This window comes from Dipodomys ordii, unplaced genomic scaffold (genome assembly GCF_000151885.1).
Source record: "Dipodomys ordii isolate 6190 unplaced genomic scaffold, Dord_2.0 Scaffold89, whole genome shotgun sequence".
Lineage (NCBI taxonomy): Eukaryota > Metazoa > Chordata > Mammalia > Rodentia > Heteromyidae > Dipodomys > Dipodomys ordii.
Window position 1 is genome coordinate 3,467,109 of NW_012267305.1, and position 12,741 is coordinate 3,479,849.

Sequence of the window (12,741 nt, forward strand, 5' to 3'; positions counted from 1 at the left end):
ATCGAGAGTTAAAAGTTATATACCATTGTCTGACATAAAAAAAAAGGTTAACAGAAGCTTCCAGAGACGAAGTTTCAGGGGTAATCCAATACTCTTCCCATTATGAAGCCCATCAGAAACTACTATGTTCTATTTAGTAAAACAAGTAATTTCAATTTCAAAGTGAAGGGTTTTGTAATACTTGAGACTATTCTGGTCATAAATACTTTTTTAAAGGGTATGTTATGAGCTACCTAAATTCAAACCTGAATGTGCCACATCTTTGAACAGCTGTGTTCTTTTAAACATCTGTGCTGTCTGGAGAAAAAGTTGTCTACAAGAATTAAATGCAAACTTTTGATACACAAAACTTCTATAAAGAGAGCTTTTTAACAAGATTTCACCCGGGGTTGGAAGGGAATGTACTCATTTTGATCACTTGTGAACAGGTGGCAAGAAGGCCACCATGGCATCTGCCTGAGGGAAGGGTCTCTATCAAATAATCCCCAGTGAAGGGGAATATACTTGACTGATGTATGGTTCACAACCTTCCCTCCCACTCCCAGTGGAATAATTCATAATTTAATAAAAGACTGCTACAAAAACTCATTATGCCTGAATGGATTAAAGACATAGGAGATGGGAGTGGAGGAAAAGAACTCCACAGTAAGGTGGAACTTTCTTGGTAAAAGAACAGAATTTTTGGGAGAGGGGTTAGGGGTTAGGTTCAAGGTTGGCCTTAGGAGCATGTGTCTTTCCCCACTCCAGTATATCAACTCTACTACCTCTCTCTCTTCCTCTGTTGGAGCTAATGACCAATTATAGCTTCACCATTATAGCTTCATTCCTGTGGATCTTGAAGGCTTTTCCATCTTAAAGAGTTCCTTTTTGAAATGCAAATATTTGTGAGATGGATTATACCTTATACCATCATCATTAGCAAGTTACATAGTAGATACACAGTTGAGCAAAAAGACAGTAGGCACTGGTAGTTGGGACTGGGTTCACTGAAAGGTATTGTGAGAGAAGAAGCATGGACAGAAGAGCTGGGAAGGCAAAGAAAAACTTTGCCTACTTCTAGACTGTGCCTAGGGCTGACTCTGGCCATGCCTCTAAAAATGTAGACCCCTGGTTAATATAGTCCATCCAGCAAGTATGACCAGCACTTGTCTGACAAAAAAAAAATGAGCCATAGTACACAGATGCAGAGTTCTGGCTATACAGTAATAAAATCAGGGGAGGTCTTAGGTCAACAATACACCAGGGTTTATACAGATGTATCTCCAAATCAGATCATGGATAGAACTCACAACTTCCCTGAAAACTGTGTGTGCCATTATCAGGTTTTTACACTGTATGTTTCTTGAATCACAATATGACCCATTGGCAGTTGGAAACCATGTTGTGAGAAATTGTTATCATGGAGGTTTAATGAGTATCAGAGATTAGCAGCTATTGAATCTAGGAACACATAAAAGTTACTGAGTAAAATGCTTAGTTTGTACCTGAAGTATATCCAGGACCGCGTCTGCCGTGCCCCCTATTTCTGTAAGGTCTACTACCTCGACCCATTCCTTGACCATCATCAGTCACATAGCCTTTTTCCTTATCTGTACGATTTGGTGGTGGTCTAGAACTAGCTCCAATCTGTCGCAACTGCTCATCAATTTGTAATCTCTCCAAACGCAACTGGTCTACTTCCTATTTAAAATATACAAGATAACAGTAAAAATAATTTGACATTTTACTTAATATCTTTCTCCTTTTTATCAGATAAAAAAGTATACTGGAAACATTTCAATTTCAGCTCTAAATTTACAGTAAACACTGTTAACAGCATTATCAGGGCATTGAATGGTCTCCTTAAAAAGAAAATTACTATAGATACTAGTTATTATTGTCCAAAATTAAAGATATGCTAGTTTGGGGATTTCTTAGTGACAGGATATTCAATAAAACAATACTAAAATGTATAAATACAGATAAATGACATTTAAGGTTTAATCAACTGTCAAAAAAAATCACATATTGCAAATTATCTTCATAGAAATGGATCTGCCAGTGAATATCTTAATTCACAAAGTACTGAGACTGGGCCATCTTTGGATGTGATTGTATGATTAAGGAAAAGTATTTTCCACAAATTGAATATATCCTTTATATGAAGAGGAATAACAACTATTTAGAAGCTAATCAAAATAACTATGTCTTGCATCATAACTTGGAAACCTTTCAAAATCTAAAACTTGGCTAACACAAGTATATTCACTTAAACAAAAGATACTCCAGGTTCTACTAACAGACCCTTCCTTATACAGAGTGCTTCCAATAAACTAGGTTCTGTAAAATCCAGATGACACATTTTTATAACTCGTCTTTCCAATCTATCCATAAACACCTCATTTTCTAGCTACAGAGAAACAGATCTGTAACTATAGTTAGTTAATGTCCCAGAAAAAGAGGTTATCACAGAGACTATCTGAATGAAAAGTTATTGGAGAAGACCCTTAAAACTTAGGTTTCTAAAATTTTGGAACATATCATAGCATCTGGAAAACAATAGATTAATACTTCATGGAATGTGTATAAAGGTTTTGTAAAACACAACGGAATACTTCTACTAGGGCAAAATAACCATCTTTTGCTTAGAGATGCAAGGGAAGATCTAGTGATGGAAAGAATGTCAATAAAACAGCTGGTGATAGCCAAATAAAATATTCAACAGTGAAGAAGAAAGCAAAAGATCTAAGAGAACAAGAGATGTGACACAATGTAACCTTAACTGCTAAGGTCTCTGTAATTACTTAAGCTAAGAGTATAAAGAAAAATACTTGCAACATATTACACATGAAACACACTGTCAAATAAAAATAAATCAAATATCATATCCATGCAAACTTTGCTGGATGAAACCTTGCCACTTTTAATTAACTTACCACTATGAAGTATAAATGAATTAGCCAACTATTACTATTTTTTCTTCCTTTCACTCTTATTTACATATAATTAGAATAATTTATCTTTATTTAAGCCAGCAAAAGAATAAAATTGTTATACAAACCAAACAAAGTCAGATTGCTGTTTATAGCACTCAGTAACAGCTACACTGCAGTTTTAATAGATATAAATACAAAGAAGCAAATAACAAAAATTAAACAGTAAGATTCTATTTTATTAAAATTTACAGGACGTTTTGGCCAAAGGAAATTTCAAAAAGACTCTAGTCTATAAAGTGACTTGCCTAAGGTCACATACCTAGTGATAGAAGTATTACTGCAGTTTATTATTGCAATCTAGATTGTACTCTTTCCACATCTTACAACCTCCTTGTTCTTACATCCCAGCTTGCAAGCTACAGGAGGCAAAATCATACAAGCACTCACTGACGAAAACAATTTTTTTTTGAATCACAGAGGATAGAAAAAATATGAAGGGCAAACACTGAATCAGAATACTTCATGGAATGCTAGGAGTGCCCTGCTAAGTGATATAAAAGCGACAACAAAGGCAAGTGTTATGAGCACAAAATTTAGCCTACACATAAAGTCTACAAAAGCTAGAAATAATCAAGGGGGCTACGTACAGGATTAACCAAATTGAATGTAAGTATTTAATGATGAGTTAGTGGAAACATAGGAATTTATTGAGAATTTACTAGTCCTCAAATTTATAATGAAAAAGCTTTGTTTTCAGGAGGGATATAAGCTGAATAAACTATTTTTTCTATGACCATTTACAGGGTTATACATTGTTATGCACTGACTATAATGAACAATAATTAATGAAAATTCAGTTTTTATATTTTAGCGCAAATGAATTAGAAAGTCATGTTCTCACCTTTAAGTAGTTCAGATGATAATCCAAAAGGACAGTAGCATTAGCGATGCTGTCTTTTGTTCCCACAAAAACAAATGGTACCATGCCCTGAAAAAGAAATTGCAACAATGAGCCCAAAAATATTTGTGATGAATAATTTGACAAAACAAATAATGATTAAATCCCTAGTACAGTCTAGTGAACAATAGTTGTACATATTTCTTGAAAATATAAGGAAAAAACCAAGTAGTTGGTATATTCTAATATGAATAAGGAGAGGTCAAAACAACACAAATAATTTTTTTGGTGCCAGTCCTGGATGTGAATTAGGGAACTATGTGCTGTTCCTTGGCTTTATTTGCTGTATTCTACCACTTGAGCCACTGTTCCATTTCCAGTTTTTTAAGTGGTCATTTAGAGATTTAGAGTCTAATGAACTTTCCTGCTGGCTTTGAACCACAATCCACAGATTTCAGCCACTTGAGTAGTTAGGATTATAGGCATAAGCCACTAAGGTGCCCAGCTAATCACACTCCAGTTTAAAGAGTACCATTAAATGTCAAAATCACAAAAAATATTAAAGTCATACATGATTTACCATGAGATGCATAAACAAAATGAATACTTTAAAATATTCCAATGCATTTACTCCAAGTTTTACCTAAATCAGAATCTTTAGAAAAATAATTCAAAACAACATATGGGGGACAAAACAACATATGGGGGACAGAAAAGTTAATACAATATAAAAAATTGCTCAACAAAAAATCTGTATGAATAAAAATGTAGTAGGTAATTTGCATGACAAAAAGTTAGGTATTTCCATGAGCATAAAGTTTATACAGATTATACAAATTCTAATAACACATTCAATCTTTTCTAAAAACTGTTTTATTTTCTATGCATACCACTTTAGTATATTAAAGCACAGATTTTAAATGAGATAATGTACAAACCCGCACACTTTTAGCCCATCAGTATAAATGAAAGGAAAAAAAAATATTTTTCACAAGCACTAGGGAAGCCCAGCCACAGTTGGGCAAAGAGTAGGTAATTCTGACAGTTAAAATCGAGAATAGTCCACTATTTGCTACTGGAGAAATATGCATGGTTACTGATAATCACCAACTAATACAAGCTATTATGGTAGCTTTGATATGGATACATTACAACCATTAGGCAAAGTTAAAAAGAGTGAGGAGCCAAGAAACTGTCCCTTGAGCCAAGTATCTTTCTCACACAGATTATCCATTTGGTAGGTGTTGCTACCGTTGGGCTGCTTTTGTTGCTTACAATTAATGGCTGACACAAGCTTTGGTTTTTCCGTATACATGAACATAGGTGCAGATGGAGAAGGAAACTGATCAATTACATGAACAATTACAAAGTACTAAATACTGACCTTCATCTAGTAGGTGAGGCATTGCCTCCTATTACTAAGGACAATCTGAAGAATCAGGTGACACTGAAAACCCATAGACTTCATGTGGATTTTTATGTATCAAAATAATGAAGCCTATAAATAAAATCTTATCTGAAAATACTGTTTTGGCTATTGTGTTTCTTCCCCAACTAACTTTGTTATGACGCTGTTAGCCCATATTATTTCACGAAATATAATATGACAGAATGTTACACTGCTCCAAATAATTACCAAACTATGCTTTCAAAGCCAATGTTTCAAATTCAGCTAACCTGACTTTGCAGAAAATCATTTAAAGACATTTTCTCTTAGAGCATGTCTGAACTGGTGGAGTAATTTAAGCATCTTGTCAGAAGACCTGAATCAATTCCAATGAAGAAAGGAGAAAAGAGAAGGTTGCTTTCAACTCATACACTAGAAAAGTGATTCCTTATTCTAGGATAAGAGTTGAGCTGCCCAGCTCAGATTACCCAATTTATTTGCAGATACAGTGCTCTGTACAACAGCATTTTTGGTTTTAATATCCCCTGAGTCATACATCTTTCTCATATAGTTTTCACAGACCAGGGAGAGGACCCTCTAATAAAAGTGTTATACTGAGGATGTGCAAAGTGGAGTAGTGAGAGGGGAGGGAAACTGGCAAATACACAGTCAAAGTTTCACAAGGAGTAAGGTCAAAATGAAGAGGCAAATGAGGGAGAAAGAGTGCTCCAGGTAGAATAAACTCACAGTGAGATTTATCATGCATGTCTAGAAGAATCAGAATATGATAATGTTCCAAGAGGCTTATTTGCAGTCTTTCTTAACAAGGGGACTAAATATTGAAATATAAACTTAATGTATTTTTCAAGGAATCTTTTCCTCATTGCCAAGCCTTGAGGTCAGGTTTCTGGGATTCCCCTGCTACAACTGATGAAACCACTACCACCTAAAACAGTATAAGGAATGCAAGTGATGTCCTTAACTATAACAAATGATACACAGAAGCCTGAACACAGGACTTTCTTTGAAGGGCTTCTAAACCCATTTCTAAATTGCTAGGTTAAATAGTGAAAAGTTTCTAAAAATGTTTTTCTTTTATTATGTGTGCACTAATTATACAAAATAATGGAATTTTGACAAATTAAGGTATCTAGCAGAAAGTATATTTTGACCTACTGTACCTACAAAATTTAAGAAAATGCAGCATAAAAAATATCTACCTTCAGCAGGAACAGGGAATCCATTATTCTAAAGATTTGTCACTGTGAACAAATTGAAAAGTATGGGCTGGGAAGGTGGCTCAGTGGTAGAGTGCTTGCCTCGTATACATGAGGAAAAGTATGCATAACTTTGGTTTCTAAGATCTTGTAAGCTGCCAATCAGATCTGTAAATAATATGAGTAGCCTAACAGTCTAATCAGAAAGAGACTCAAAATACCAACTGTTACATCTGAGTTGAAGAAATTTTAGTGTAATTCAAAGTTAAAAACAGTCTTACCCTCTGTACTTTTGTGCTATTAGGCTGAGAAAAATGGGCACTATTTTCCTTTAAATCTAAATGTTTTTTTTCTTCAGAGGAATTAGGTCCAACCCTTGAATTATTGGAAGGTAGGGAATTTGGTGGCATTATTTCCTGGATAAAAAAAAAATCAAAGAACACAAAACAGAAGTTTTCAAAAGGACCAATTTTGGGCTGCAGCTATGTTAGCTTAAGCAGTACAGTCTATGAAATACAAAATACTAAGTTCAAACCCCAGCAATGTCCCTGACCCTCAAGTAGAAAGCGCCAATTTAACAACTCCATTATTTCATCAATTATTTCTAGTAAACATACCATTTAATACTTAAATAATGATATATAAACATATTACAAAACTCAACTCTTCCTCCATGATCATTATACACAGTATTGCATATAAACTACTGAATCCAAATATTATGCAATAAAAGCCAAGGGTTTAATTTCAAATAAAAATACCTTACACAAAAGACTAAACAATATATGAAAATTACATTTTGGAGGGACAGTAGCTTAAGTATAGTATTGCACAGAAGGTATACAAGTACTGCAAGGGTAGCTACCATAAAATATAATAGGAAGGTAAAAGTTCAGATTATAAAATTTTAAAATGAGAACATTGGGGAAAGTGATGTATATTAGTCAGAAAAAAATTTAAAGTACAGAGAAAACATACATGTAACGTAATTCTCAAGGTAAAAGAACAGTAGAAAACCAGAAAGCTTAACTTGTCTTCTAATTTTGTCTGTGTCAGCAACATTAACATTTGAAAAGTGCTTTTTAAACAAAACACGTTCACATACATTATTTCATTAAGTTGTCACTAATATTAGCAAGCTTATGACTGTCCATTTTAAGAGCATAGGTTAAAGTTACTAATCCAAAATCATAGCATCCGAATAAATAGAGTCTACTATTAAACCACAAACAGTACTAAGTCGTATCAGATACATAAGCACAAAGCTCTGGAAAAAAAGAGGTTTTCCATTAATCTCATGTGTATTTCTGTTTCGAAGGTAATATGTCAAATTAAACAATAGAAACTTTTATTAGATAAACTAGAAATATATGAACAATAACATACCTCTTCTTGAGGGACATTTTTCTCATTTTCAGCCTCAATCCTCACCCTCACAACTCCTGATTTGTCCACAATTTCCTGAATCAGTTTTCCATTTTTTCCTATTACTTTACCTAAGAAATGAATAATTCATGTTTGGTTTTAAAAACATACCCTCAAACACCTCAATTACTCTAAACTATAACAATACACACATACATACACACACAGGGAACTGAATAAAATTCAAAACAAAAACCCTTGATTAGTATATGTGACCTGATTTGGTAAGGTTGAATTTTTAAGGTAGAAAAAGCTTATAGTGTATTAAGAGGGTATCCTTTGGCTTGCTGGTACTGTGGTATTTATCATGCTGAGAAGTTCTACAAAAGGAATTAAGGAGGATAGATAACAGTAAATATACCTGCACATTTGACAATTCCAATTCTTATCTATACTTGATTCAAATCTTATTTCTTTATGGTAAATATAATTAGAGCACATATGAAACAGATATTCAAAAGAAGCTTAAGCAGCTATACATCTATTTGAAAACAATAGAAACTGTTTGGGCTAATTTGTCAACAGAATATTATTTCTGTGCATTAGTCACAAATTAGAGCAGAATAGATGGAGTAGTCAGAGTGTAAGATTAAGAAAGCATGCTTTAAGTCAAAATTACAATGAAAAACTTACATATAAAAAAGCACTCCAACAAACTTGGTTAAAACTTCAAAGATTTCAAGTACTACTACTAAACAGCACTTGATTCTTTCCTTAATTTATAAAGCCAAAACTTGCTACATTACCTCATGGAGGAATCCATGTCTTTCACAAGCAGAGCACAGCTATTACACCCTGGATATGGGTAAGGGCACTTACTGGCTATTCAGCCGGACACTGGTGGTTCACACCTGTAATCCTACCTCTCAGGTGGCAGAGATCTGAGGATCAGTTTGAAGCCAGCCTGAGCAGGAAACTATGAGATTCTCATCTTTAATAAACCACCAAAAAGCTGGAAGTAGAACTGTGGCTCGAGTGGTAGCATACTAGCCTTCTCCAAAACAATTAAGGGCCAGCCGAGTGCCAGTGGTTCATGCCTGTAATCCTAGCTACTCAGGAGTCTGAGATCTAAGGATTATGGTTTGAAGCCAGCCAGGGCAGGAAAATCCATGAGACTCTTATCTCCAAATTACCCCAGAAGAACAGAAGTAGAGGTAGAGTTTTAGCCTTGAGTGCAAAAGCTCAAGTATGGCACCCAGGCCCTGAATTCAAGCCCCACAACCGATATACATACACACAAAATCTAAGGGACAGCTCCCAGGCCATGAGTGTGACCACTAATACTGGCACACAAAAAAAAGGAACTGATGTTATCAAATCAGGATTCCTAGGACCTTGCCAATTATTTATGCTCTTCTTTAAATGAAAAGGAGAAATAGGTAAGATTAGTTATCTACACCTTCCCAGTTTGTGTATAATTTATAAACATACTGATGAATGCTGACTTTAATAGTCTAGAAAAGTAAGAAAAAAGTGAGATTTTAGTACATTTCTATTGAGATTGTACATTGACTATTCTGCATTAACTGTAGCTGACTAAACACTTAAACTCATTGTCAAAGGTGGTGAAGAGCAAGCAAATTTTTTTTTTTCGGTCAGTCATGGGGCCTGAACTCTGGGCCTGGGTGCTATACCTCAGGTCTTCAGCTCAAAGCTAGTGCTCTACCACTTGAGCCAAAGAGCCACTTCTAGCTTTTTCTGCTTATGTGGTGCTCAAGAATCAAACCCAGGACCTCATGCAAGCAAGGCAAGCACTCTATCACTGAGCCAACTTCCCAGCCCCAGAATAAGCAAATTTAAAGAAAGACAAATCAGTGTACATGTTAAAGAGATCAGTCATATTGTGAGACTTTAAGGAAACATATGCAATACTGATTATGACATCTCCTAAAGACCTGCATAAAAAGGCTTTCTGAAAATCTCCAACCATCCCAGTGTTGCAGGATACTGCCTCAAAAGAATTTTTTTAATTTTTTTATTGTGAAAATACTGTACAGAGGGGTTACAATTACATGGGCAAGATAATGAGTACATTTCTTATCAAGCATTGCAGCCTCTTTCTTTGTTTCCCCTTCCTATCCTCCCTCCCCCCCACCCAACCCTCCCATGCCTCAAAAGAATTCTCTTATTTGGCTCCTCTTTTTCCAGTAAGACCAAAGGTGGAATCTAGATTTACCATTTAGTAACAATCCAATTCTACATCACAGGTATTTCTAAAACCCAAAGATCGACTTACTACAATCCTGCTCTACTAACATAGTTATTTTACTGAGTCTCCTACTAATGTCCAGAACTGTAAGAGTACTTTATACACACAAAGCACGCCCCATATCCATCTCTCAGAAAGGTAGATAGTATTATCACATTTATTTGAAAAATAGGGAAGATTCTACTCTGGGAGACTATTATCAATTGTCCAGAGTTGCACAGCTACCAAATAATGAAGTATGACTGAACTCCTATGCCCAAGCACTTCTGCCTACCATAATACCACCTTCAAAATAAACATTCATGGAACTGAAACCTAAATTTCCATCGACATGATAATTTTAAGACACTTTTGGCTATGTTTTCCTAAGAATGCCTCAATTTCTAAATTTACAGCAACATTCCTTATTCAACCTACATGTACGTGGTTAATAACTTATAAATAAGAAAATCTTATTTATAACCTCAAAACCTTAAGATAATTAATTCACCCTGTATGTGACTCTTTTATACAACTGGCATATAAGTCACTTAAATAATGTTAGTGATCTTCTTTAGTCACCTATAATATAGAAGTGAAGTATTAATTTCTCATAATTTCATTTGTACTTGTACTTTATATTCGAGTTATTTTCAGAGGAGAAAGAAATACCATGGGCTTAGAGCCAGGGTTTTTTGCTATGTAGCTCAGGCTGACCTTGAATTCCCCATCTACCTGTTTCAACCTCCTGAATGCTGGGATTACAAACAGGCACACACCAGCATACAGTCATTACTAGTGCTTTTCACTGACATTAGAAGATATTCCTATCCTATGCTGACTAAAAAGCAAACCAAGTAGCTTTGAAATTATGCATATAAAATAAACAAGAAAGCCTTTTTTTCCATCTTCAAGTTAGTCTCAACCTTATAAAATCCTATTTGATCTCTTGATGTGGTTTCAATATAGTCTACTGAAGATTGCTGCAATGTTTGCGAGTATGGGTGAAGAATTTCTATATATCTTCAGATATTTGTGATGGTGGTCATGAAATAGTACTCAAGTCAAATATTTGGACTTCTAGTTTGGAACTTATTAGATTTAAGAAGTCTACATTCAGATCTTCATCGGAGATAATTCACATGAATGCTATCACTTTGAGTCCATTTTAAAGATCAAGTCCCAAAATATTCCAAATTATGGGGAATCCTAATATTCATTTAAAATATTCATTTTAAGTAACAAAAAATTACATGGTGAGGAGGCTGGGCAAAATGTATTCTTCCAAGCATTAGTAACTATGAACCTGCAAAACAATCTCTTTTACACTTCCATTAAATTATGTTAAATGAAAGAAAATGAGATTTTATTAGTATAAAAATTTGTTTACCCTCATTTCTTTGTAATCTATGTCAATGGTTATTTCTGACTTACCTACTAAATTCCTTGGAACTTGTATTACATCTTCAGCAAATTCAAGAAAGCTTCTAGCCTTTTTTACTGCATCCTGATCCTAACAAGAAGAGAAGTTTCAAGACTAAAGTTAAACTACTGATATTTTTGTGGGGAGAAACTATCTGGTAAAATATTTACCTCTCCATAAATATGAAATGTGCAGGTGTCTTCATCTAGATCAATAGCAGTGACTCCAGGTACTTTTCTAGCTTGCTGGATATTAGCACCATGAGTACCAATAGCTAGACCCATCAGATCTTCTCGAACGATAAACTGTTCATGAAACCTTGAGGCAAGCTGCCTTGAACTCTGAAGAGAAACATACATCTGATGACTATGCTTGATTAACTATTAAGACAATTGAATATAGGTCAGCCATGTAAATTGTCTTGAGCCCGTATATCAGGGGCCTATAAATTGATTTCAGTTGAAAACTAATTTTAGAAATGATCTCCCATAGCACAAGTACTTTCTAGGTTAGTGAAGGTCCATGCCATATGATTCATTTCTGTTGATAGGAATAGAGCTACTGACAGTTTTCCAACTTGAAAACCTATTTGCAAGGCTGCCATAGTTAACCAATGGCATCAACAATGTAATAATTAATTAGAAGCACATCAAATGTTTCCAAATAAAAACCAGCTCACTGGGTCTGGCAGACTCAAATAAAATTTAAATAAAAAGGTAAAAGAATCCCCCTATGGAAATCATGACTTCTCTTCTCCCCAGACCTAATCAAAGAAACCAAAAAAGTTGCTTGGTAGTTAAATGAATCTTAACAGTACGTCAAAAACTAAAACTGACCTACAATGAGGTTCAGAGTCTGCTAGACCTTGTGATCTGGATCCACAAGTATGATGAACGCTTCAAAATATATTCAGTGTGACAAAACTAAATTCCATTGATATCCAAACTTGTGGATAATTGTTTTCTTTAAATAGTATATCAAAATTTAAAGTTTATTTCTAGCATGCCATTAATGAAAAACAAACATATTAGTGGCTCATGTTGAAAAATGGGTATTTCTTATAGGAATAAAATGAATCTGTTTATTATTAGTAGTGAAAAATAGGCATGCATACTAGTTTCTCATTATTCAGCACAGCTAATTTGAAAGAAATGAATTCACCTAGTGTATGTAAACTAATTTTAAAAGTACACAATCCACTTAAAATATAGTAATAAGTATACACAATCTACCTAGGACTTTCCAAGAAAGCATGTTTTTTTGAGTACTGGTTCATTAGCCTAATTCA

General features: G+C 34.5%; 1 protein-coding gene across 4 annotated transcripts in view; it reads right to left on the reverse strand.

Annotated features, from left to right (window-relative positions):
• Window positions 1-12,741, reverse strand: part of Fmr1 (fragile X mental retardation 1) — a 41,726-nt gene that overhangs the window by 5,125 nt on the left and 23,860 nt on the right. For 3 of the 4 annotated variants that reach the window (XM_013025971.1, XM_013025969.1, XM_013025968.1), the window contains exons 8-13: window positions 11,624-11,794; window positions 11,465-11,543; window positions 7,804-7,913; window positions 6,699-6,833; window positions 3,817-3,903; window positions 1,485-1,680 (exon numbers count right to left, since the gene is read on the reverse strand). In XM_013025971.1, the coding sequence (XP_012881425.1) occupies window positions 1,485-1,680; window positions 3,817-3,903; window positions 6,699-6,833; window positions 7,804-7,913; window positions 11,465-11,543; window positions 11,624-11,794 (778 nt within the window). Of the gene's footprint in view, window positions 1-8; window positions 788-1,484; window positions 1,681-3,816; window positions 3,904-6,698; window positions 6,834-7,803; window positions 7,914-11,464; window positions 11,544-11,623; window positions 11,795-12,741 lie in introns of those variants that run through there. The other variant, XM_013025972.1, reaches the window with a different exon arrangement.